The sequence below is a fragment of the Primulina tabacum genome, chromosome 9, assembly GCF_025594145.1.
Source record: "Primulina tabacum isolate GXHZ01 chromosome 9, ASM2559414v2, whole genome shotgun sequence".
NCBI lineage: Eukaryota > Viridiplantae > Streptophyta > Magnoliopsida > Lamiales > Gesneriaceae > Primulina > Primulina tabacum.
Window position 1 is genome coordinate 34,717,999 of NC_134558.1, and position 27,393 is coordinate 34,745,391.

Consider the following 27,393-nt stretch of genomic DNA (forward strand, 5'->3'; position numbering starts at 1 on the left):
AAGAAACCTAGCAAGGAACACGATTTGTGGGTGAACTAATTGACAAGGAATGATATATTTTAGAATGAACCAGTGATACAAATGAAAAATTATCGGCAAGATACAATCAGCTGGCTCAAACATTCAAGAAAAAAGAATTTGTATCTATTGATGAACCAAAAGGAGAAAATAAGAGCGAGCTAGACGTCCAACGGACTTGAACAACACAAACAAATGAATGTCTGGTGCCTATATCTAGCTAAGATTGATGACCAGATAGGTTGGTAGATTGTAAGTAGAGCAATGTTTGCAGTTGCAATATGATATAAGACAAAGACCAACATTCCATCCACGACTAATTTTGCAAAGCTATGTGCCAAGGCCTTGTATCAATCAATCTATGTTCTTTTAGTATGAAACAAAAAGTCAATAATCTTCAAAATATGATTTTTTTTTTATATAAAACAAACAAATTCTACCATTTTTTTTTATAGATCTGAGTAAAAACATTAATCGTAACCACTCATTTTAATTTTAAATCATAAATATATATATATATATATATATATATATATATATATTATTTATGTTAGTGCGATAGAAGTGACATGTCTCTACAATTGTATGATATTGTCAACTTTGAGCATAAATTCTCATGGATTTGTTTTTTAACTTTACCCCAAAAATCTTATGCTAATGGAGATATCATTCCATTTTATTAACATATGATCTTCCTCATGTATTTTCAATGTGAAATTTTGATTGAATTCCCAACAAGCATTCCCTCAAACAAAGGACCGTCATTTTTCTCATGGTTTGGGCATCCTCTCAATCTCATTCGTCCATCCTCGAGGTCACTCCTCTCCAGTGCGTTGGGAGCGCACATTTTACGTGAAATACTTGGAGCACCGTTTGTCTCGATCTCATCACTGATTTATTGGGAGCATTCACTTCCTTCCTTCAAGTATATGAAGTTATCATCCACGTGACTGGATCTATACCATAGCTCTGCTACTAATCGGTGTGTCATGAAAGCCATGTATCTCTAGATATTGTCTACTTTAGGCATAATATTTCTCGTATATTTTTGAGACTTTACCCAAAAATCTCGTACCAATTGAGATATCATTTCATATTATTATTATATAATATTTCTCGTATATTTTTTAGAAAATGAATATTTTATTATAATTAGATCTTGAGTCGATAATTCATCTCGAATTTAAAACAATAATGCCAATTGGGCTAGAAGACGTCGACGTTGAAAATTCAATTTTAAAAGTGTGAATAGGATTGTTATTTTTTTTAAAAAAATAAATTAATAAATACATATATATATATATATATATATTGTTGAAACAACATATAATATAAAATGGTAAAAAATAAAGTAGAGAAAGTGATTTGACTTGCCATATCCATTCTTGGTCAAAGCGCCCATATTTTCACCCAATCATAGAATTTAAAATTAATGAAATATAAATTAAAAAACCCAACCCTATTGCAGAAAACACAGCCACACTCACTGCCTTTTACTCAGTCTTTCACTCTCTCCCCATTCATCGATCTCTGGTATGTCAAAAGCAATCGTCTCTCAACTATTTCTTTTGCATTATTTACACTGATCAACTCATTTTAACGGTTTCTTTATCAATCTAGTTCCCCACCCTTCGATTTCTGATGCTAGAATGTACGTTTGATTGTTGATTTTATGTAAATTGATAGGTTTTTTTTCTTATTCGGTGCTAATGTGATTGTAAGATTTGATTGATAGAACTGCGATTGGTTTAGAGCTTTAACTGAATTCGTCATTTTGCGTATTGTTTTTCATGTTTAATTTTTATGGTGAAGAAAATGTTGTGGATCTTTCTGCGTTTTAGGCTTCGTTGAGTGTTATTTTGGGATAATTATTGCTTTATGAAGTGATTCACCGCAGAACTTTTGCTATGGATTTTAACTTCTTTTGCTGTGACTTTCTAATATGAATCGCTACAAATTTATGGATTTAATGGAGTAATATGAAGCACATGAAGAAGCTATTTATTACATTGACTATAGCTTATTTTCGTGTTATTGAGATGTTTATTCGTACACATTGGTTTGCTCCGTGTGCTTAATTGAAAACTTCGAACATACAGAGAGACGTACACCCAATTTGTGGTTGTTTATGGATCCTGTTTAAATTAAATACCTGGATAGCTGTATTTGTGTTGCTTTTGCATCATGTCCTTATGTTACTTTTTTCCTCTCTTAAAAATCGTTTCTACAACTGATCGGCGAATTCAATCACTTTCGACTAGATGGATCAGGTAAATTTTCCCAGCTTTTGTGTATGTTCTCATTAGTTATTGCGCTTAGTGGATTGTGATATTCCTGAAAATTGGCTGCAGTATGAAAAAGTTGAGAAAATTGGCGAGGGTACTTATGGAGTGGTGTACAAGGCTCGTGATCGCATAACAAATGAAACAATAGCTCTGAAGAAAATCCGTTTGGAGCAGGAAGATGAGGGAGTGCCAAGCACAGCTATCAGAGAGATTTCTCTCTTGAAAGAGATGCAGCACGGGAATATTGTGAGGTATGTAGTGATTACAACCAACATGGCTGCTTACTAAATTGAATGTGAAGGCGGGCTGTTCAATTTACATGCATATGCCATTTCCAGTTGACATCGGCATTGCATCTAATGCAACACATAAGACAACTTTCAAATCAGATTAATATTTTTTGGGGGATGTCTTAATTGAAATGGCTCTTTCTGTATGTTTTTGTTATCCATGCCATGCACTGAATCACCAATACATTAATACACTATTTGGTTGTAGGTTGCAGGATGTGGTGCACAGTGAAAAACGCTTGTATCTGGTGTTTGAATATCTGGATTTGGATTTGAAGAAACACATGGATTCTTGCCCAGAATTCTCAAAGGATCCTCGTCTGGTCAAAGTGAGTAACCTCTGCGGCCAGTGCTGGTTTGAGAGCGTGATGCTTTGAGGATGAGTTTGACGCCTGAGGAGAGTTTAGATTGAAAGATTCATACCTTTTGAGTTCATCATATAGGGAAAAAAACATCTTATCGTATTTAAATGAAGGATATGCTTCATTTGTGTGGATTGTTTTTATTTGTTTGAGTATAAGCAGCGTGGTACAGGGGTTGGGTAGTTTCTCAAAGAAAAAGAATTCCGCGTCTTTTGTGCAGATCAATATTGTCATTGAATCAATGCTCACTTTTGTAGATGTTCCTGTATCAAATACTTCGTGGTATCGCCTATTGCCATTCTCACCGTGTCCTTCACCGAGACTTGAAGCCTCAGAACTTGCTGATAGATCGCCGGACCAATGCATTAAAGCTTGCAGATTTTGGATTGGCTAGAGCATTTGGTATACCTGTCAGGACATTTACGCATGAGGTAAATGGTTTCAAACTTCGCATGTGGTAGATGGTTTCTAACTCAATAATATTTTCATCTTCGAAGCTATTACTCATGGCCCTTGGAATTTTTGTCCCTCCAGTAGTCTAGCTGTTATTTATGTGAACAATAACCGATTTTATTATGGACAAATAACAATAATATAGCATATGCTTTACACTAGTATGCTGTTTACCTGATAGTAATTTTTTGTGGCCAAAATTCAAGTTCGTCCAAGGCTGCAGTCACTTTAGTTGTTGACCTCAAGCAAAGAGGTTTAGATATTACCTGTAGTTTACAATCAGTATTGTCATCTTAAACCCAGCTATGAAAGGAACTTGTATCCTGATCTATGCATTGTTTTGTTTGCCTCACTTACCATTGTTTTTGCAGGTTGTGACACTATGGTACAGGGCTCCAGAAATACTACTTGGATCGCGGCACTATTCTACTCCAGTGGATGTGTGGTCAGTTGGTTGTATATTTGCTGAAATGGTAAATCAGCGACCATTGTTTCCTGGGGACTCTGAGATTGATGAACTCTTTAAAATTTTTAGGTAATATATCTGACCTAAAATTGTCTTCTTTCTTGAGCTCATCTCTTTTTTTTGAGATGGGTTGAAGCCCCATTGATAGTTCATTATCATGATAACAAATGAACCTAATGATGCTTTTGCTACTTAATGTTTATAAACTGTTAATTGCTTCGTAAATGATTTCTTACTTACCCCTCAAAGTTCAAATGGGCGTACTTTGCCTTTAACGTTGACTTAATGGGGATGAGATGCGTACGCTGGTAACAAATTTGATGTATGTATGCCTTGCAATGTAATTGTGCATTTGTCATCTTTTCCCCAAACGCATAGGATTATTTGTGTTTGAGTTGTTAATGGGCAAGTAACTATTTGTATTAGATCAATTAAAAACAATTGCAAAATATTTTTTTATTACTAAAGCATGTCCTGTATCATTAATGATCTAATTTATGTTTTGTTGTCTGTAATACAGAGTCATGGGCACCCCAAACGAAGATACATGGCCAGGAGTGACTTCTCTTCCTGATTTTAAGTCAGCATTTCCCAAATGGCCATCAAAGGTGATTACAATTGGTTTTTTTTTTTTTTACATTATATTTGTGCTTATGACTTTCTTGTTTGAAACATTTAGGACTAGTTTTAATCATTAGCTCTATTTGCAGGATCTGTCTACTGTGGTTCCAAATCTTGATGCTGCTGGCCTCAACCTCCTCGGGGTAAGTTTTTTCTGCAGATGAGGATATGATAGAGAAATATGAAAAAGGAATAGTCTAAATCTTATTTAACCCACATGCTAAACAGAACTTTAGCACGTGTGTTCATCGAAGTTGCTCTGTTTTGCTTTAGGAGAAACTTTTATGTACCTCATGTAAATGTAGAAAAATTTACAAAATACCTTTCTAGTTAGACGGCAGACGTCTCCGTTGTTTTCTTATTGAGTCACGTGGAAGGATAATGATTCTGCATTTGTTACACACACACACACACACACACACAACACATATATTTGTGATTTGAACTACAGTATGGATGTCATTTACCACCAGAGCGATAATCTTTGCATGTTTTTACGAAAGAAATGAATCTGTTGATTATACTACTGATATTCTCACTCTTATAGAAAATGCTCTGCTTGGATCCCAGCAAACGGACTACAGCCAGAAGTGCTCTTGAGCACGAGTACTTCAAGGATATTGGATTCGTCCCTTAATTGGATCTCCTCGTCCCAATGCAAATGTATATTGGTATGTGGCATCTGAAGGGGTTTTATCCTGTCATAAAAATCTGATAAATGCGGAAAAAGTTACCTCCCTTTTTTGATTGCTCGGGTGTGAATTATTATCGAAGTTGTTTTGGCGTCGCAAAAACACTGCAATTTCTCAATTGCTAGTTATTTTACTTGCTCACAATCCCAGCCCCCTTTTATCGCGTGCTTGTGTCTATTTTCCTTTTTTAATTTTTTCTCGTTTGGCCATTTCGCTGTGCGGTTATTCTGATGTAAGACGTTTTAGTTTTGCTCTTTCTCGATTAATTTAAATGGTGTGCATTTTACTTGTTTAAACGCTAGTATGTGGTATAATTTTTGTTCCCCTTGGAGCTGTATTTTGGCTTTGTTCTACTTCATTCCCATCATCTTACTTTAATATAGTGAGATAATTGCAGAATTTAGTGTAAACTTGGTTCCACTGAAAATCCGGCGTCTATGTTCTTTTAGAAATAGTAATGATCATGCAGTATCGTTACTTCTAATGAGAATAAAAAGAGTTATTTTGATAGAGTGATTTATCTAAGTGTTAAGATAGATCGTATATATACAATTTTCAAGAACTTAATTCAATCAATATGTGACATCTAAATAATACGAAGAGACCAAACTTGCGCATCTTGGAGGATCATATTTGGCATTAGAAAATTTTCGACTATCTCAAGAATTCTGTAGCAACATGGTTATCCCTTTGCTAAACGTCAAAAGTTTACATCTTTTATATTGGGATTAAACAATTACTTACGTATTTATAACGTAGCTTTATGATTTTTTCTATGAGATATCTGACGTGTTTTTCTCAACACTCCTGTGTGATAAATTTTAATCTTTGAACTGTCGCATGATGTCAAGTTTCACTAAAATAAATGAGATCTATATGATCGAATATTGTTGGATATTTGGAGAATTACTCGTGTGACTGTAGACTAAACCAATTCAATCATCTGAGAAATCAAATTTATATAATTGTATGGATAATAAATTTTTTATTTGAAAGAACTTTCTATTTGATTTTGTGTGTGAGGTTTTACTTTGATACTTTTTTCTTAAAATATAAAATAATAGTAGTGTGAAATTAGAATTTGAGAAGAAATTTCAATCACCAAATTAGCACCAATATTATAGTAGTATCAATATCTGTATGTTTTATTATACATGTTTTCGAGTTCACCAGTATTTTCTTAGCAAATTTTGACAGCTAAAATTTATCGAGCATGATTACAAAACATTGAAATTTGTTAACAAATGACAGTTTAGGCTATTTACTCGTTTGTTTCCTCTATCACAGAAATTAAACCTATCCTTGAGACAAATGCGTTTGTATGAAATAATACAAGAATATTTTATATGACAAACGTAATATACTGTTTTTTTGAAAAAAATTAATTTAAATAATATTTATTTTTAAAAAATAAATATCTTAAACCATTATGTTTTGGACATAAATTGTTAAAAGAAATGTTGCATTTTGTCTTTCTAAACGCGTGCCAAACATTAAATTGTTGCTAAGAGATTGGCCTCCACAAAGACCAAGTTAAAGAAATACAATGAAATGATTAATTAAGTGTTCATCTCCTAGGCGAGATTAGAACCCAACTGTTAAATCGTAAATTTTGCAGAATTGGCGAAGGGGGGGAATAAATGTATGGTTTGGTTCGTTGCCATGATGTGTGTTGAAAAAAATTGGTGACTCACTTGTCAAAAAGAAAAATTTGGTGACTCAATATATAATATAGTATAGGTCTGTGGAAGGACACTGACCTATTCAGCCACATCTCCGCAACTGTGATCATGCTTGTCTCCGCAAAAATCCCATTGCCTCGTAGATGTTATTGATGGTAACTTCGGCTATGGTCTCAGCTTTGCTAGCACCCTCAGCTAGAATGGTGTCCAAGTAAGTGGCATCAGACATAATTTCTGCATAATGAACCTGCACATAACATGACTTTCAAACTTACAATCAAAGTAAACTACTTTTGCGCTGAAGAACCACGTAAACTAGGCATTCTAATCAGGAGAAAATCGACGAAAAGAGGGCAAAGAGACAAAAGGTTGACTTGAACGGTTGGTAAAGTTTGGTTATTTATTTTGGGGAGCAAGAAAAATAATTATAGAAATTTTCACAGAATTAACAATACATTCATTTTGGTCGAGGGAAGAGTTGGACTTGTTATCCTTAAGATGGTATTGCCCTACTATAGTACTAACAATTCTAAAGCAATTTGTCTTCCATCTACAACAAAATATTTAGAACTTTCTCGGATTTATTTTAACGCTAAAGAATCTCTCTAGTTATTTCATTCTTGGAATTCAATGTATTAGAAATTCGACTATACAAGTTTACTTCTTAGAAATTGGAATACCAGAACCAATCACAAGTAGGAAAAATGACATCACTAGTATGTGAGAGAACACATAAGAAGTGGTTTTGGAAAAAAAATACAAATCTAGTAGTTCTTTTATAGCATGTATTCAACTATTCGTGGTACTTGAAAGACATTAAGATGCGGAAGTAACCTGGATGGGATGAAGATGCTCAATTAATGCGTCAGTAAGAAGGGTTTTAAAAACTCCCCAATTCATATCCTTGCATTCTTCTTCAACTTCCTGCATCATTAGATCCTCAAAACTCAATGGCAGAAAGCTATTAATATTTGCCAATTTGGATACAAAAAGCCTTAACTAAGAGAAACACCCAAATTCTACATTTTTTTACTTCTGGATCTTGGCTTCTTAAGCACTTTTTAAAGAGCAGCTCTATCCAAATGGGTAAATGCCAAGTTTTTTAAGAGAGATTTTGCATAAAGTGCTTCCCCTAGAAGAGTTTCTCCATAAAAACACACTCATAATGATAGAAAGGAGTGTTCTGATTGAACTTGAAAAAATGCATGACATACATAGAAGGCAGGGGAACTCAGAAAAATATTCCTGACAACAATGCTAAGATAGCACACACTTTGATTATGTCTATATTGCAAGACAGGAACTTAACCCATGCACAATAATTTGCTGCACTTAAATTAAGCTCCAAATCTTCATTCACACAACTATCTGCATTGTATGCGAGTTTAGAACATAAAGAATGCTAGAATAAGTCTTGCGCATTACATTCCATCAATAAATTTAAAATATAATAGCATATCAATTTTAAATTGATACAATAACAATATATAGGCGAGATAGATAAGGCTTCAAAGAGTTCAAGAATGAGAGATGAGCAAATGAGATTTATAGGTACAACCACCAGCAAGATTCTCATTTTGAAGATTAGGTACCTGTTTTGTCTTGTAGGTAATAAGCTGATATACCGAAAGAAGGTTGTCACATTCAGGTCTTTCAGGATTATCAAATTCCAAGCTGCATGATTCCAAATCAACAATCACAGGGTTACAGCTCAAGGATTTATCTTGGTCACTCAAAAAATTATAAAAATAGAAAAATATTTGGCTCAGAAGTAACTAAACAAGCAGTATCATAACAATTAAATAGAAATCCAACCCCTGAAATGAATCAGTCTTGCAACGTTTTATTTTGTTGGCTATTACCTACAAAACCAGTAAACCAAATTACATAAGATGAAGAAGATTTACAGATGATAGCTGGAACTTGTACCATAAATGACCTCTTACACAAATAAACATGAAATGATGCAAACAAAGAACGGTTGACTCATTGCTTTCTAACTCTCAACTACACTTTCATATAAGAACAATTCACCAAAATAAACAGTGAAAATATGATCATATCACTGGTTGGGTGCATCTCTTACTTTTTCTCCCTTCAAAGAGAGTACATAATATCAATTTAACTGACAGCCTCAAACAGAAACTGTTACACCACCAACCTAACTAATTACTAGACAAAAATTGCATCATAAGCACCAAGACATTCAAAGAGAGTAGATACAGGCGGAATTGATCTTACTCACATCTTTTGAATCCAATAAATTGATTCGAGATTGATCAGATGGTGCAGATTTTGACATCTAAATACAAAAAGATCAAGTTATAGTGGAGGTAGAGGTGTAATCATCGAAAAGGTGAGAAAAATCTTTAAAAGTCAGTAAGAGATTTGAGATGCAACAAAAAGTAAAGAAGATTTCACTAGTAAAAGAGAGGAACAGCTGTCCATTTCCATAAATTTGCTATTCTTAGTTTGACAAGTTAGAGAAACCATGTCAGTTTCAGCGATAAGGTCATCCGACCATGGGTTATCAGTAATCAATCCAGGCATCCTTCACTATTTTTGATGCCCTAATGGCAAAGACAACCCCCTAACTTACTGAAGTACATAACTAATAGAAGTTCAGAACCTTAGAAAGACCATCAGTGAGGGACATCACACGAGCTCCAGTGGGTGGAATAAGGGGTTCAGGAACCTATATGCACAACACCATCAAAGCAAATGTTATCCAAACTCCATCTTGTCACGTGTCCCACAATTGAATAACATCAAAGGAAGAGACAATCAGTACCCACCTTAAAAATATCACCACCTCGCCTTTGGTCGAAAAGTGGATTAAACAAATCATTTAGATTTCCTAACGACCAAGTGAAACAAATAGAATAACAGGAAAAAAAAATTGGACAGAAAGTTAATATTTTGGATATGAAACAAGATTGCCACTGCTTCTTAAGACTGAAAAACAAAGTACATTACCCTCCTAACTTCTTCCATTTTCTTCCTCCATACAAATAATTAAAACGCTCAGCTAATTCTCGAGTCAATTCTAGGTGTTGCTTCTGATCCTCACCAACAGGAACAAAATCAGACTGCACAAGAATACTACAATTACAAGCATAATGAATAATTCAGGCATTAAAGACATGATTTTACCAGAGTGGAGGTGCGCATCTTTTAGTAACTAGTTCCATAACTGGAAGTGCAGAAGCGCAACGACAAAATTACCTGATACAAAAGAATATCAGACGCCATCAGAACAGGATAGGTTAGAAGTGCAACTCCAACATTGTCATCCCCCTGCATGCAAAAATATAAAAACAATAATAGTATTGATGCGAGTCCTCTAGTTGAAAAAGGATTGACATACGTCAGCAGATTGCAACATAAAAGAATGTATGAATGTAAACATTTCTCTTAGAAAATCAATTGAAGGTATGAGATTCCATTGTCAAATTTATGAATTCGAAAATTATGGTGTACAATCAGATTCAGGAATGTGTATACTCTTATTAAACCATATTGTTTCTAGAGCAAGAAACAATTTGTTTACACCAAATTTATTCGTTTAAGGTATCTGATTAGAATATTAGCAGCTAAAATTATCAGAAAAATGGAAAATCCTAAAAAAATATAAGATTCAGTTGTATTAACTGCACACAACCTCCTGCATTGGAATTGATCCAGCATTTATTAGAAAAAAAAATCAATAATACTTGAGAGGACTCTAAGGTTACATATATGAAAACAAGTCAAAGATGAGGAATAAACGAGCTGCAAGCATAAAACTCACGGTCTTTAGTGATTTCTCTTTAAATTGTATCATCCGGTTGAGCCAACCTATTGGGCTGGCAGAACTCAATAACCACATCAATTCTACATGAGCACGAACGTGAGACTGAACAAAGATTGAACCCTGTAGTTGGAAATTAGACACAGCATATAAATCATGATGCAACAGACCCGTCAAAAAATTAATCTTAAACTAGCACAAGAGAAGGGCAGACCCTAGATAAATCAACACCACATGCCAAATAAATAGCTGCGGTATCTCTTGTCGCTTTTGATAACTGTGATGCATCGTATGGTAACGTTATCTGAAATGAACAGAACCAGAGCAATCTATATTGGTAAAATTGTGATATATTGAGCCCAAGGCCCCAAACAAAGCTTATTGAACAGCCTCAAACTTGGAGAATAGTCAATTGACTGTAAAATGCATCACTAAACTAAATATTCTAGTAACTGTACTTCATCACATTGAACTCATCATATAAATGAACATAACAGATCCTACAAAGAGATATATTTCGGGTAAGATGGGGAAGTTGAACATAGAAAGTCAGACGTGACATCAGAAACAAATAGGTATTAGGAAGGAATCCAGCAATTATTGTACAGAGCTGGCTAAATGCACTCTTGCGAGTTCAGCAAACAGTAACAAGAAGCGACTCAAAACATTTAGTTAGCAGAAATACTTTACATTGAAAAAATAAAGGAGAACACAATGCAGCAGTAAATAAATGTCAAGTATCAAGAAATACCGCATGGAGGTCCACAATGAAAAAGAGTGTCTCGTAGGTATTCTGCAAGGAGGAATGGAATATAAAGGTGAAAGAAAGGCTTGAAAAAAAATAAATGTTCATTCACAGTCGGACAAGCAAATACAATTTATTTTGAACTTTTTTACTCATGATATTTTGTTAACAAACCTGCAATTCAATCCAATTCTTTATGGCACCAAGATAATTGCCAAGATGTATGGATCCCGTGGGCTGGATGCCAGAGACTATTCTCTTCCTATACAAGAAGCCAACAAATGTGCTTCATTAAGTAAATGTGTTCATCAATAATGTCAAAAAGGAGAAGAAATTGAAATTTCCAATTTGCGAGTGAACCAAAAATATCTCAGAAAGTTCCTTCCTGTTCTAGAAATTATGCAATGTGTCAAACTCTGGCTGATGTAGATGATGATGATAGACTATATTACACATATGGTGTCAATACGTGCGTCAATAAAATCCATTATTAGGATAACCAACATTGCATTGGAAAATTCAAATATCCTCCTCAAGGAAACATACGCGAAGTCAACATGAGGTCAATGGATACCTCTCTAAAATGACAGGGGATAACATGGTTGTGTCAACTTTATTTTCTGCTGATCAAGCATCAGAATATAAACAGACATCCGTTGAGCTCTACAACTTTCGAATTAATTAAAAACATGAAAACAGTAATCTATAAAGGCTAGAAAAAATCTAATAAAAGTGCCTTACATGTTACAACATGTTAATAAGATGATCCGCACAAGTATCATCTCTTCCGTTAAGTTTCCCGAATTAATCACTGCAGCTACTCTAATCTATGCTGACATTGTAGAATTCCACAAGCAAACAACTCATAGAAATTTTTATCTCCAAACTCCTCAACAAAATCAAGCAATAGATATCATACGAAGAGAATAAAATTCCCAAAAAAACGACTAATGCATTAAGATCCATTATCCATAGGCTTAGTAGGCTCGTAAAATTGAAACATATGAATATTCAATTCAAATTTGAACGCAATTCATTCTACGCTCAATTCAAACGCTTCAAATACAATGGTATCAACCATAAGCAGTCGCAATCTCTCCACAAACCGATACAGAGAGCCAACAGTAAACGAAAATAATCAGAAACACAATGGAAAGAAATCAATGAACTATTACTTCATGGAGCTGGAGGAAGACTCAGAAGTCGAAGGTTTGGAAACTGGGACGCTGCAAAGGCATCGAAAGCTCTCGCCAATTTGAATTCTCCGTTGAAGTAGCACATTCGTTCTGCTCGAGCAATTATTCAGATGAACACGATTCGGCAAGCTTCAAAAAAACAATGAAAACGAATCATAATACTGTAAAATTTCAAAGCTGAAGCTGAAAAACGAAAACGTACATCGAAGAGATGGAGCGTGGAGAAATGTTGGAGAGGATTGAGAACTGAGAGAGCAAACAGCGCCCCATTTCTGTCGCCCGCTGCGCTATCCGCTCTTTGAACAGGGCTTTTAAAATGGATGTGCGTAGTCATGCATGGAACCCGACAAATTTCCCACTGTCGGCCCAATAGTGGTGTGTGGGTTTTCTAACAACTCGGCCCATTATATGGGTTTGTCATCAATGAGGAAAAATCATCGTCGACCCTTCAAAAAACTAAAAACGCATTGACGATTACACTCTTCATGTCCTCTTAGTATGAACGTTCTTATTTACCAAGAGGATTCTATTTATTTATTTTGAGTTTGTGTTGTGATTTGTCATAATTCGGTTTCGATCCTAAGATTTCGTCTCAGATTTACGTTCCTTGTGCCAAAATAACTATAAGCCATGGACAAGAGGATTTGCCTTTTTTCAGTTAAGTGAAGAGATTATTACAATTGTGATTTTGACTCCATCTTACAAGTCATCAGTACAAGAGAACATGATTTTTATTTTATTTGACAAAAGGGACAATATTGCTCCCAAAAAAAAAAATTTGATAAGGTCCATCCGAATTGTAATTGCCTATTAGCCGCCCTTTATCCCTCACATTTGAAGATTCGTGCACGCATGTTCGGTGTCTCACTCTTTTTCAAGTTTTAATTTGTTGTCCAATTCCAATAAATATATTAATCAAATGTCAATGTCAGATGTCAACAATGGTGATCATTCATTCCTCACGGGATACTCTCATAATAATGTCCAAATCCTTTATCAAATGGAGTATTTAGCGCGCCGCATTCAACTAGTACGACTTTACAAGTCCCTAATTAATTAACATATATATATATATATAAAGGTCTAAGAGATCCAAAAAAAAAAAAAGACTTGTATTCAACATTCAATTTTTTAAAAAAATATATTTTGAAAAATAAAATATTTTATTCTCAAAAAATTTATAATAATTAGTCGATATCATGATTTGCATGATTAAGTCGAAATTCAATTGATGTGACAAAGATCAGCGACCATTAGTCCATGTTGTCGAATATATAAGAAAGAAAAATTACAAGTGTATAATCGGGATTGGGTTATTGCTTTGTTGTGCTTAGGACATCCGCATCCGTCGGAATTAATCCATGTTAATAACTCTTCATCTCATCAAAAATGATGGGGTCCACGAGCCACATATTCATTACATTAACACTTCCCCATTATTAACACACACCCACATTCATTTAATTTCAACTTTCATTATTTATGGATCTCACTGTCCACTTACTTATTTTTTTTATTTTTAATATTTCAATATCTTTCTAATATTTTTAAAATTTTACAACAAATATTACTAAAAATAAATAGTATTATTATTTTAAAAATAACTTAATTCCAATATTCATTAAAATATTATTAAGAAATGAAAAAAAAGTTGGTCTCTTTTATTTAAAATATTATTCAACACAATCTCTTAAAAAAAACACAAAATACAAAGAAAACGAATTACGATAATCGAATATAGCCGTTGGTGCATAATTTTGCCGTTTGAAAAAATAGCCGTTGGTGATAATTAGCGACGGTTTTTCAAATAGCGACCTTTTTTTTAAAAAAACAGACGCTTTTCACTTTGCGACGGTTTATGCAAAATTGCGATGGTTTACGAAAAATCGTCGCAAATTTCGAAATATCGCCGTTCATTCTGATGCATTTCACCTTCACAGTCCAGCCTGAAAATGGAGCAAAACATTTCATCACAAACATGGGAAGCGAGGGTTTCAACGAAGCTGGAAAAGGCTACGGCTCACCAAATATGGCCTCTTTTCCAGGATTTCTTCGGGCTTCATCAATGGTTCCCGGGCCTCGCCATACGGCATCCACGGGACCAACGGCGAGCCGGGTTGCGTGCGTTACTGCGCTGGATTCGGTCTCAAAACAGAGAAAATCAACGAAGAGGAGTCCGGTTTGCGTTGGTCTACGGAGAGACTAATCGCCATTGATCATGCCCAAATGACGTTTAGTTACGAGATTGTGGATTGCAATATTGGGTTCAAATCCTACGTCTCGAGTATCAAGGTTGTTCCGGCAGGGGGTAGCGGCAGAGGATGTGTCGTTGAATGGTGTTTCCGCGTTGATCCGGTGGTGGGATGGAAGTTTGAAGATTTTGTGGGCAAATACGAAGTGGGGTTGCAGCTCATGACTAAGAAGATGGAGGCTGCCGTTTCTGAGTAAGCTCTTGCGGACATAATTGCGTATAAAGATCAATAAATAACGCTTGAAAAATTCTTCTTTTTCTCTCTTTAGGTTAATAAGAAAGCGAGATACTCTTGGTATGATTTTTAAGAATGAAATAAGATTATTAGATGAATTGACAAAATTGCTCTTTAAGTTTTGTCGGTGGTGGTCGGCGGCGGTCGACGGTGGCTAGCCGGAAGCGACGGCAGTCGGCATCGGCTTTTGGTGTCGGCGGCAGCGGCGGTCAGAAGTGGAGGTGAGTTTAGATTTAGGAGAAGGGTAAAATTGAAAAAATAGGATGGATTAAGAGTGAGATTAATAATCTTAGGGGTGATGAGTGATTATTTTATCACAGCTAATATAACTTAATCATTCATAGATGGATAGACTTGGTTAAATAATCATCTCTATTTAAAAATCCACCTAATCACAGGTACCAAACGCGACTGTCACACACCCACTGCTACATACTCAAACGTATCTCTGTTGCAAGATGTCATAGTCGCACACTTGCACTACTACAAATTTCTATCAACGTTGATAATTTTTTGTTCACCCAAGTTCTTATCGTTTAATCCATTCTAACACACAAAGATAAAACAGCAGTACCTTATAATTTTTATTTTGATTGAATTTATTACAAAAGAAACTATACATTATTCCCAGGCATCAGGCAGCCATCGTTGATATTTTGTCCAAATATTTCTAACTTCCTCACGTTTGTTTTTGTAATCGAATAACAAATCCAAATGTATTCTCCACCAATAACCAATGAGCTGACAAATATATAACATTACTCCCAATTCCCAAATAAGCAAATAATATATTGTTTTATAAACAAGAATAACTTGGCCATTGTGACACACAAAATGTGATCATTGGGGTTGACATATATTCACACCCCTATAAGCTAAGGCGACATTCAAGTTTCAAGTAGCCAACTGCTTACTAAAAATTAAACCCCAAACCGTCTCTATCTTCCACCCTGCACAGTTGAAACATCAATATGATCATGAAGGCAACAACTCCTTTAACAACCATTGGAAGCATCGAGACCAATATCCCTCAATCGTTTCTCCATCCAATCAATGATATCCTGAGCTATCTCTTCACGCTCTGGTTCAAAGAGAAGGTCGTGCAAAAAACCTTCATAGAGTTTAATATTTTTGAACTTTGATGGTGCCTCATTGTACAAATCTTGAGAGGCAAGAGGATCAGTGACTCTGTCAGCAGTTCCATGAAGAACAAAGAATGGGACAGTAATAGAGTGAAAATTGCGCATCAAATATGAAGAGATGCGCAGAATTTCATGGCCTGTCCGAACTCTAATAGGGCCAGTGTAGACCAAAGGATCCGAATACTTGGCTAAGATTGCTGCAGGATCCCTAGATACTGGAATTCCCCTTTTGTTGGCACCTTTGAACTGGAACCTTGGAGCCACCAATGAAAATATAGGCGCCACAGCCTGCATATAAAGAAATAGGAAATTCAAGTGTGACAGCGAAGATTACATGCCTGTAGATCATAATATCAATTATTATCAAGAAAATTAGAAACTAGAAGTTTTATAAAGACAGACAACTGGAATCGGGAAACCCCGATATTGTTTTATATTTCAGTGGTTAAACCAGTCAGCGAGTTTTCTGCAAATACCATGATTAATTTTTTTTAAAAGCATACAGTTTCGAAGAGAAAAAGAATTCAGAACGTAAAAGGATGAATCGCATGGAAGTGTTGATAAGAGAAAAATCCTTCCAAGGATTTGAATGATACAAAGAACTAAAAACTCACACCAACAATAGGATGAGCTGGCTTGACGCGCAAAGCTGGTGAAGTCAATATGATCCCCTCCAGCATTTCTTCCATGTGGGGATAAGAACCTGCCTGATCAAATCAAACAAATTCCAAAACAATAAGAACTTATTGAATAGACAAAAAGAGTATATAACCCTAAAAGGACTTCAGAATGGTGTGTTCTTGGAAAAGCAATACCTTCAAAACAACAGCCCCTCCTGTAGAATGCCCAAACAAGAAGCATGGTACCCCTGGGTTCTCTAATTTGATTTTTTCCAGAAATGCACCCTTTAAACATCAGAAAAAAGTCACGTTTCAACCCTCGTGATGTGTTGCATAGAATAATTAAACAGTAGGATATTTCCACCAATGCAAATGCAAGAGATCTCGAAGCCCTGATAGAGGATCTCATTCACAAACAGCAGAAGAAAGGAAATAATAGCTCGAGATTAATATGAGTATGAAACTAAAATCCAGCTATGCTTACGGTGTCCGCAACAACATGATCAAGAGAAGGCACATATCCATGCAAACCATCACTTCCTCCGTGACCTATGAAAGCAAAATATAAGTCACCGGTAAAGTAACCATCAAATTATTTAAGGAAAAAGATAAAATATCATCAACTACACAAACATTACGCATTTAGTCAGTGGCAAGCTATTTCCTCAGCAGTGGTATATTTTTCACTATGATTACTAAATCCTTATTCATTTTTCATATAGGTCACCTATTAAAAGCTTTCTAATTTTGTGGCCTCCTCATGCTTAATTTTCAAATGAAGAGAACCATAAAACACACAAGCACCTACCCATCCAATCCATTGCGTAGACTCCAAAATTGCAGGAGACTAACTGTTTAGCAAAATAGGCGTAGCGCCCGCTGTAAGAGAACATTAGAATAGAAAATGTTACCATACAATTAGATGAAATAAGCAGATGAGACAAATGAAATTAGAAAGTGAAAATAGAACAAAATTAAAGTCATTGCCACACCTGTGTTCATTTAGGCCGTGTATGATGATTAAAATTCCCCTGAAATAAGAAATTTTCTTCCATTAGAAGACTTTATTATGGGATAAAAGATGAGAAGTCAAAACTAAAGAAAGTGCACTGCCCAAGAATTGTGGTAAACCTAGGCATTGCTCTTGTGCTACATTCTCAATTGCCTCGCGATGTCCCATTAAATTCACCCTAGCTAGGACACAATGAAAGATGTGCTAGACTTTTAAAAGAATTATTGGAAAATTGACGATTATAATAACATAAATTGAGGGCCAATTCGGATACAAAACACAATTGATTTTAAAAAGTGAATTACTGAGTATTAAGATTGGGACTTGGATGTGGAACAACTAATGCACTCTCACGCCCAGTAATGAACATCTGCAGCGTGAAGTTTACAACGGGTGACCAACTATGGGTAGCACCATAGTTGTCAAAAGCGCGAGGCGCAAAAAAGCGCTCAAGTGTCTTGGGGCTTGAAGCGCAAAGCGAAGTGCACGCTTTACGGAAAAAAACGCAATAAACAAAATATTATAAAAAAATTAAAATAAAATAAAAAGTCATATTTTATCAGCATTAATACAGGGTTGCAAAAAGAATCAATACAAAAGGAATTCCCACTCCAAAAATTGATACAGGGTTTACCAATTTTTGGTTAGCAGATGAGAAGTGAACAAGGCGGAGGCGGCGGCATGGCCGGAGCGGCGGCGACGGCGGCTGCCGGAGCGGCGGCGGTGGCAGAGGCAGAGAAGAGACGCACGCAGAGATGCAGCAGCACACGACTTCAGAATTGTTAAGCAACGATATAGATTTTAATTATGGACTTGGGCGGTTTGATTTTTATTCTGGACTTGGGCTAAACCTGGAATTGGGCTAAACATGGAATTGGGCACATTTTAAAATAACAATTGTGCAGAAGCGCACAAGCCATCGCTCCAACATCCTAACAAAAGCGCCCAGAAGCGTGCGCTTCATCAATCTAATGGGCTTCGGATCAATCAGAAGCGCTTCCAAGCCGCCTCGCCTCGCCTTGCGCTTAAGCGAGCGAGGCGAGCGCTTTTTACAACTATGGGTAGCACAATACATAATGGTGGAATTTTGAGCTCTGATATATCATATTAAGACTGAGACTTAGACATAACTCAACCCAAAAGCTAACTCAATGAGGAAAATATAGTCTAAGTCTATATATTTAACTCTCATGGATTTTATCCAACTGATGTGGTACAACTAAACAAGTTGTGGAAGTATATATTGATTTATGTCTTTCAGCTTTTTTCCCATTTTTATAGATCGCCTTTTCTAGCCAAGTTTCTATATCCAAATACACTCATTTCACAAACTGTTTGCTGCAAACTATAACAATTACTCAGTAGAGAATGAAACACTGGAAAATCAATGCGATATATGAACAGATAACCAGTTCAGCAAATCCTCAAAACAAATAATCTAAACTGAAGAACAATACAACAAACAGAAAGGGAACTAGATTGAGAAAGTAATTCAAGGGGTTCTCCCAATTAGTCTCTCAACCAAAAAAGGCAACGGGATATTCTAATATATCCAAACCCAAATCCGTTTGGCATTTTCTGAGACAGTCTGTAGACGGTGATATATGCAGCAATAGGCAACGTTACAATTAGAACTATAATCACATAAACAATACAGAGATGTCCAGTTGTACTAAAACAATCAAGATCCTAATAGAGTCATTAAAGAAAATACTCAGTAAGGAGAAAAACAAAAGGAAATATCCAGGTAATTCTCAATACAAGTTCTCTACAATTCGACCCACTAGCCGATAAACAATACATATAAGCTTCCGTTGCATGTCTACCAAAAGATATAACATCTTAAATTACTTCAAAACAACAATTAACTCTTCAAAAAAAAAAAAAAAAAAAGAACAACAATTAACTTAACGAACTATAAAAAGTGGAACTCATCATGCGATTCGAGCAATAGAACGAGGAACTATACAGTCCGGAAATCACACGTGAATCGTTCAAACATCAGCTACATGAGATAAAAACAGGCACAACCGATTGACAGATAAAGCAATCAAACATATTCCTTCTGAACACTGCTTAATTTTAACGCAAACATTGATTAGAAATAACTAGATGCATACCTTAAATCACCAGATGCCGGAAACCAAGATCGGCAAAACAGAGCATTCTGTCGATCGCCAAAGAACAAAGACGTCGTCCACTGGCACCGGCTATTGATGTCATCGACATCCTCCGTGACCATTTCAACTGCTTCCGCCAAAGCCCTACGCCTTAGCGTATCCTCCTCATCTCTCCGGCGAATCAATTTTCTACGCCTAATCGAAGACGACGATGTTTTGGGGGACGAAGGTGGTGAGCTGGCAGAGGAAAATCGGTGTCGCCTCGGAAGGAGGAGGAGAAGCCAAAGAAAGAAAGAATAGAATAAGAGGAGAAATCTCCGAAGGAATTGGTAGGAGAGGATTGACTGACGGAGGTTCCTAAAGACTGGTATCAAACGCCCGCTGGCACCGGATGTTAGCTCCTCCACCTGTATCGCCGTCACCGCCGCCTCCATTTTTGACAGCTTTGTTTTGTAAACGGAGTTTGAATAATAGAAACAAAGATCTGCCTTGTTCGTACGTCCGGCTCTGTATATATAGGTGTAGATATAGAGAGAGAATGTAGAAAGAATATAATAAATAAATAAATAAATGACCGATAGACGACAAGGAAATCCCTTGGTTGCTTCCGTTTCAGTTTCACCGGTGATTTGCAAATTGCACTTCGAGGGTCGTCTATACAATGTCATAGTCAATATATTATTTTTCACGTTGAATAATATAATAAGATATAATTAATATTTAAGTTGCTGTTTTATTGAATGATTTAAGTGAATTAAATTTCAAATTCCCACGTTAAATTTATTGTACTAATTCGGTTCACAATTATAATAAAGGGTCTGAAATCAATTAAGTTAGTTAAGTACATTTTTATGTCTTAATTTCAAATTCATTATCGTCATTTCAAATATATTGTTTTCACATATTTTGATTTGAAATCTACTCATCAGTCCGAATACATCAATTCGTACGTAGCTTTGAGGAGTATTTTAGGATATGAATTTGAAATACATGAATTTCAATTATTGTTTTATTATTTACAATTAAACAATAGATCAAATATTAAATCAATATCTTAATATCTTAATTATTTATACTTTAATAATATAAAATAAAATTTTGAAATTTATGTTCTTACTTATTTAAACAACAAAAATATATATATTTAAAATTCATTAATCAAAAAGCAATTTGAAGAGACAATAATTTTAGTGCAAGATCTAATAAATATCTGGACGTCGTAGCTCGACTCTATGCTGTTATGTCGGGATGTATGGAATTACTCTTAGACATGATTCAGAACTAAAACACGAAATATTAATAACTATGTTTCATTTTTAAAGTTTATTTTTATTCCTAAAGAATATTCAACATACACTGTAAATTGTATTCCATAAAAAATAATTCCAAATATAATTTTTTTATCTCATAATATGTTTCAAACGTTGTAGATATGCTCAATTTATATATATAAAAAAAAATTGGAATTGTTAACAATACTACTGTAAGGAATACAAAAATTAAACAAAAGTAATATTCATGATATGAGAGATTAAAATTAATTATAAAAATAATATAATTTTTTTTTTTTGCCACTCGCGGTCGTGTTAAATAAATCCACAAGACTCTGATGCGTTGCGGGGCCATTTTTTAGTGGCTGGTGTGTTCAGTGGGTAAACACTCAACAAGTCTCTTTCCGCGGGTTATTGGAAACCACTTCAAAAATGACGTGAAACATACTAATTAATTAATCGATTGATTGTTCTTTTAATCATTTCTCATCCACAAAAGCAGGATAATTAGGTAGGAAATGGGAATGGAAATGGGAATGGAAATTTTATTATTTAATTTATATAGTGAGGGTGTGGCTATGTTTTTACGTGGAGTTCGAGGTTGTATTTCATGAGTGAATTATATTCGATGAAATATAGTTTTATTTTGAAATATCAAGATTATTTTATTTCAAACAAATAAAAATTTTCCTTTATATCATATGTTTGTATCTCGATTGATTGATTTGATTTATCATTGATTTGATCGAGAGAACAAGTTTTGAATGGTATTTTTTCACCAAGATACCATTTATATGATTCTCGGAAATCTTGATGTAAATATGGTTTCTTTGTGACAAACAAAGTAAATAAAACTAAGATAATTTTTGGTTCATGATCTCTTCAATCATTTAACATAATCTTTGATTTTTAATAAATCAACGAATGCTAGTTATTCATTTTTTTACCCCGAAAAGATGACGTTAATTTCAATGAGTTCACCACTTTTATTTACTATTAAATATGAAAATCTTAATACAACACCATAAATTGATGATGTTGATATCCCAAAAAGCTAAAAATGATAACCAATAACCTTAGGAAGTGTCCCCTAGAATTTTGTTTGCTTGTTGGTTTACTTAAACCTTTCTACAATCATTTTTTCAACGACACAAAGAGCTTACCAGTTAGTTCAATCTAACTATAAAACAAAATTCGGTCAAAAAAAAAAAAATTAAAAATGACAAATTTTTTTTAAAAAAAAAATTGTTTTTTTTATAATGCAAGTGTCAAGGCTTCGCCGCTAATCTTGGAAGAAGACGGTGATATAAATAAGGTTGTGGTCACAATCTATAAATACCAAAAATAGACGCTCGGGATCAAATCAACCACGAGTCTTTAGCTTGAGGAATAATTTATGTATAATTCAGAACTAAAACAAATTTTACTCGTAAAAAACTTGGAACCACGAATAAGGCCCGTGCAATTATGGACCCTGACATAGACCATCTATGTTGGTCCGTCGGATGATAAATCTAAGCTACTACGATCAGGAAAAGGCTGGGCCCAAATTTTTTAATAAAGAACTGTGTGCATATTGTGAGTTCTAGGGAATCCGTCATTGTTTACACAATCGGTTGATTGAATTACATATGATATCTGGAGGATGATACGTAATCAAAGGATTAACAAAAGATATTACCCCGCATACCAATGTGTGAGCCACCATATTTGCTTGTCTTCTAGCATGTTGAATTTTGAAAGAAGGACGAGCTTCTAAAATTTGACAGCATCCGGATATAACCGATCCAAACTCTGTGTAGTCTACATTCTTTGATCTTATTGCTTTGACCACCGTCTGTGAGTCCGTTTCATATGGATTCAAATTCTTCTCCATTGTGTTAAGTGAAATTCCATTTATTAGATTTCAAAATTAACAAAAATAAAGTCATTTCGAGTCCATAAATCGGTTCCATTAATCAAATAAATGTAAATTTATTCATTCAAACACAATACACAATCTTGAGCCAATTTGTGCTTACCATCCACATTCGATGTATCACGAGCACCTTATTTAATTTGAGCGTAGTAATTACGAGTCTGGATTTAAGGATACTTAGCTTAAAAATATATTTTATCAAGTAGAATTCGACATTGCCTCTTTAAGTAAAACATAAATAGTTGTGCAACATGTTTGAAATAAATATTTTAAAAAAAAAAATTGAAGAGAATGTGAACACATAAAAGCTATAATTTTTAGCTTCTTTATTACAACTTTGTAAAGCACTTGCATCAGTGATATAGTCAAACCAAACAATTAACACTGCCCTTTTTATTAATTGTTATTGTTTAAAAAAGTACTATTTTTCTTTGTGCACCGACTCAGTATCCAAATTAGGTGAAATTACAATTCTGGTTTTATAACATTTACGTTTTCAATTTTTTTTGTCATGTTACCGTTCAATTCACGATTTTAATACCTTTTTTTTTTCTTCCAAATTTCCATCAGAGTGCCGACTTGACATCAAACACATCAATAATATTCACCACTACATCAGCGATTTTACGATTTCAAATCATCGTTAAATTAGTGGACTAAAATCGTGAATTGTCTGATAACATTATAAAAAATGAAAAAAAAATGTTTAATTAAGTTACATGACTCTATATTATGAATTAAATCGGTTCCTCTATGGATAGTTCAATAAAAAAAAATTTAAATTAAATGCCTCACCTCATATGTCAAAAGATTGGACCACGAGGGAAGACACTTGTGTAAACAGTAAGCACCTTCCCACGAAGAAACCTAGATGAAGGGATAGGTTTCTCTTTTAGCTAGGTCACAAGATTTCCAAGTGAATACATCTCATGTCCAGCCATCCATATATACAGCCTTAGGCAATACAATGTGCCGAAACAATCGTATATGTACCCTTGAAATATCTATAGCAAACGGTAGCAAGCGTAGCAGCCCTAGTTTCATGCAATATCATCGAAAATTAATGTCAAAAATGTCATCAAGAAAGCAACATTTATCCGTTCAACAACAAGCTATTAAATGCTTAATATCTCAATTCTCATGTTTCTTTTGTTGACTCTCACTTTCTTTTCACGAGCCTAGGTTCTTTACTGTTTTATCTTTTCCCTATGGATTGTGATATATGATGGACTGACTCAAGTTGTGCAATAAATTTTTTTTTTCAGATTTGAAATTAATTTTCTTACTTAAACTATGAATTAATTATCAATGGAGTTCAACTGAATCATACCAACTTGACAATGATAAATGAAATTCGACGATATTTATGATCATGTTCACTTCTCGTGTAGGCATACATCAGTTTTTGGTGTATCGTAGTTTTTTTAATGTTAATGTTAAGTTTGTATAAGAATTTAGAAACTGCACTAAATTAAGTAATTAATTATTTCGTTGAAATTTCTAGTATTGTACAATAATTATACGACTAGTTTTAAATTCTACTGCAATAATTCATGTCATATTATGTATTATACAAACCATTGGTTGCCACACGTCTAATTCAGCATATTAAAAAAAAAAAAAAATCACGCCAATAAATCCAAATACAAATTAATTACTAATAGAACTGTCATTACAGAATTAAAGTTTTCCCCACCTTAAGTACCGATTATTTTGCAACTCTCGTGTAATATTACAATACAATAAAACCTCTGGTAATTGTCTTATTAATTACAGGTCACTATTATCCCATTATCATGTACACACGTCCTTACGTAGGCAGGGATGCATGCACTCAACTATTATAAATATAAGTGTTGATCTCGAGTAAATGTTGAACTTATGGGGTTTATCCAGTACTTATCATAGTTAAAGAGTTTGAAGAAGAAATAAACTTTACTCCAAATCATGGTACGTACTGTAATTTATAAATTCTTTAAAAAAAAGTTTCTTAAGGAAGTTTTGCGTATCCCTCATTGCATTTTCTTAAATATTTTCTACAAATTTAAAAGCATAAACGTTGATCTTTGATTAAAATTTCGAATTTCGAATTTCCAAGTCCTTGATTTTGAGGTTCAATCCGGCAATGAATATTAAGCCATGTTATTCATAATTTTACGCTCGAATATGAGCTCAAATTATTTTGAAATTGAATTCAGCTCAAACTAGAGTCTGGTTTTCTTGGTTATAGTCTAGTTATCGAGCTTTGCGAAGCTCAAGAGTAATACTCGAATAAAGTAACTTTGATTCAAATTAATGTGTAGCGTGCTCTAATAAGCTTGTGGTGGCAGAGTGAACCTCAGTTGCTCCGAAAGGCCGTTTCGGATCTCACAGTGGAGATAAACAAACTGAGCAAAAGCTTGGAAGCTGTTGTTGAATTGGAAGAAGAAGAAGAAGTGATCTTGGTGGCTGAATGTGAATGCTGTGGTCTCAAAGAAGAGTGCACAAAGGAGTACATGACAAGGATCCGGAAATCCTTTTCGGGTAAATGGGTCTGTGGGCTTTGTTGCGAAGTCGTTAAAGAAACGTTGACCCGAAAGCACATTGCCATTGAAGAAGCTGTGAGTACTCACAAAAGTATTGTTCAAGATTTCAATGAAACATCGAGGCTTAATCCAAAGCTCTCGTTGGCATGGGCGATGAGGGATATTGTCAAGAGAAGTCGCGAGAATCAAAACAAAGATTTGGGCATCAAAAAAATAATTAGGAGTTCTAGTTGTGTTCCGAGGATCGATCTTAGTTTGGAGTAATAGGATTTAATGGGCAAATTAAGAGAGTTGACTAAATTATTTAAATAAATAACAATTAGGAAAAAAAATTTAATTTTCTTATGTTAAATATATTTTTAAAAAGCATAGGTTTTGTTGTCCTTCGATTTGAGCCCTTGTAAGCTTCTTCAACACTAGCTATAGCCTTTTTTTCAAAAAATAAAAATAAAAAGAATTTGAAATGAATAGTGTGTATCGTTTTTTTTATTATATCTCCAACTCAAATTATTTTATGTGTCGTTAATATTGAAATTACAACACTCTTTTTGCAATGCATTGCATATTAATATTCAAAATTATAAGTTTTAGCCTACAACTAACAAACTTACACATCAAAATAGGATCTCACATTGCCAAAACAACATAAGTCATGTGATCTTTTCTGAGATTAATTTTCTTATGGTGGCATGGAATTTCACCCTTTCTAAATTCGAATCTACCAGCTTTTACTGTCTGATTTTCCCACCGTGTTATATAAGTTTTCTTCCACTTGAATTACTAATTTCTTACATTTTTTTTTGAACTCGTTATATTATTGTCTCTTCGGATTTGCTATTTGCTATTTTGGATTATATTCTCCCTTCGGATTAAATCTTCTCCTGATTAAGTTGTTTTACTTTTGCTTGCTCTGGGCTAGAAAGTTTAGACACCATCACTTCGGCCATCTATGAGACAAATTATGCTAATATTCGGATTGCTAATGTTCGAAATTGTGCACTTCCCAACTTCTCGTGGACTTCTTCTATTCTACGTCGAGAGAACTTCTCCTTAGTCATAGGATCGAGATGGATCACACCAAAAACAGGTGAGAATCACCACAATCTAATAGGAGTCAGTCCTTGTGAGACGGTCTCACGAATCTTTATTTGTGAAACGGGTCAATCCTACCGATATTCACAATAAAAATTAATACTCTTAGATAAAAAGTAATATTTTTTCATAGATTACCCAAATAAGATATCTGTCTCACAAAATACGACTCGTGATACCGTCTCACACAAGTTTTTGTCATCTATAATGGTTGATAATACACTATCAATATAGCATAGAATTTACCCTTCTTGTGTGGGTTGGACTAGCACTAAAAATTTGGTGAGCTCCCAAATGCTTGACATGCGCTTACAATTTATATCTATAGTTTTACATCAGGTTTTTGTGAATGAAAAATTATAATTAATTGTTCATGCTATAAAGGAAGAAACCAATTAATGTTATATATGCCAAGATATATTGCATTAAAATTTGATTTTTTTTACAAATGTTAAAACTCATGAAAAAGTTTAAAACGAAATATAATATAGTGATCATTTTTTTTAAAAAAAATAAAATAAAATACAATGGCTCGTGTCACCATTCATTGCATCGAGTGATCTGCATTATCTTTGATTTATATATTTTTTTTAAAAAAAAATACAAA

The 27,393-nt window shown here is 34.4% G+C and overlaps 4 protein-coding genes across 6 annotated transcripts; 2 read left to right on the forward strand and 2 right to left on the reverse strand.

The window, feature by feature from the left end:
• The first annotated feature begins 1,568 nt into the window (after positions 1 to 1,568).
• On the forward strand, positions 1,569 to 5,214 carry LOC142555481 (cell division control protein 2 homolog A). 2 transcript variants are annotated; one of them, XM_075666363.1, is made up of 8 exons: positions 1,569 to 2,288; positions 2,370 to 2,554; positions 2,802 to 2,922; positions 3,213 to 3,386; positions 3,780 to 3,943; positions 4,395 to 4,482; positions 4,585 to 4,638; positions 5,043 to 5,214. In XM_075666363.1, the coding sequence occupies exons 1-8, from the start codon at positions 2,280 to 2,282 to the stop codon at positions 5,130 to 5,132; spliced, it is 885 nt and encodes a 294-aa protein (XP_075522478.1). In that variant the 5' UTR covers positions 1,569 to 2,279; the 3' UTR covers positions 5,133 to 5,214. The 2 variants fall into 2 exon arrangements, with proteins under 2 accessions (XP_075522478.1, XP_075522477.1); XM_075666362.1 differs by having other exon boundaries at positions 1,645 to 1,669; positions 2,338 to 2,554.
• Positions 5,215 to 6,720: 1,506 nt separating this feature from the next.
• On the reverse strand, positions 6,721 to 12,938 carry LOC142555480 (tryptophan--tRNA ligase, chloroplastic/mitochondrial). 2 transcript variants are annotated; one of them, XM_075666360.1, is made up of 15 exons: positions 12,803 to 12,938; positions 12,580 to 12,729; positions 11,579 to 11,666; positions 11,411 to 11,452; positions 10,874 to 10,963; positions 10,660 to 10,782; positions 10,095 to 10,166; positions 9,846 to 9,958; positions 9,665 to 9,686; positions 9,499 to 9,564; positions 9,115 to 9,171; positions 8,685 to 8,731; positions 8,462 to 8,543; positions 7,704 to 7,793; positions 6,721 to 7,116 (listed from the first exon to the last, which is right to left on the reverse strand). In XM_075666360.1, exons 1-15 carry the CDS (start codon positions 12,868 to 12,870, stop codon positions 6,976 to 6,978), a joined length of 1,251 nt encoding a protein of 416 aa, XP_075522475.1. In that variant the 5' UTR covers positions 12,871 to 12,938; the 3' UTR covers positions 6,721 to 6,975. The 2 variants fall into 2 exon arrangements, with proteins under 2 accessions (XP_075522475.1, XP_075522476.1); XM_075666361.1 differs by lacking the exons at positions 9,499 to 9,564; positions 9,665 to 9,686; positions 9,846 to 9,958.
• Positions 12,939 to 14,527: 1,589 nt separating this feature from the next.
• LOC142555483 (lachrymatory-factor synthase) lies at positions 14,528 to 15,330 on the forward strand. The gene is given in 2 exon segments (XM_075666366.1): positions 14,528 to 14,683; positions 14,685 to 15,330. Coding segments are annotated over 2 exon segments (495 nt in total). The 5' UTR covers positions 14,528 to 14,552; the 3' UTR covers positions 15,049 to 15,330.
• Positions 15,331 to 15,823: 493 nt separating this feature from the next.
• LOC142555482 (uncharacterized) lies at positions 15,824 to 20,497 on the reverse strand. Its single transcript, XM_075666365.1, has 7 exons — positions 19,981 to 20,497; positions 17,841 to 17,879; positions 17,657 to 17,727; positions 17,333 to 17,397; positions 17,044 to 17,133; positions 16,843 to 16,935; positions 15,824 to 16,516 (listed from the first exon to the last, which is right to left on the reverse strand). The coding sequence occupies exons 1-7, from the start codon at positions 20,412 to 20,414 to the stop codon at positions 16,082 to 16,084; spliced, it is 1,227 nt and encodes a 408-aa protein (XP_075522480.1). The 5' UTR covers positions 20,415 to 20,497; the 3' UTR covers positions 15,824 to 16,081.
• Between the last annotated feature and the right edge of the window lie 6,896 nt (positions 20,498 to 27,393).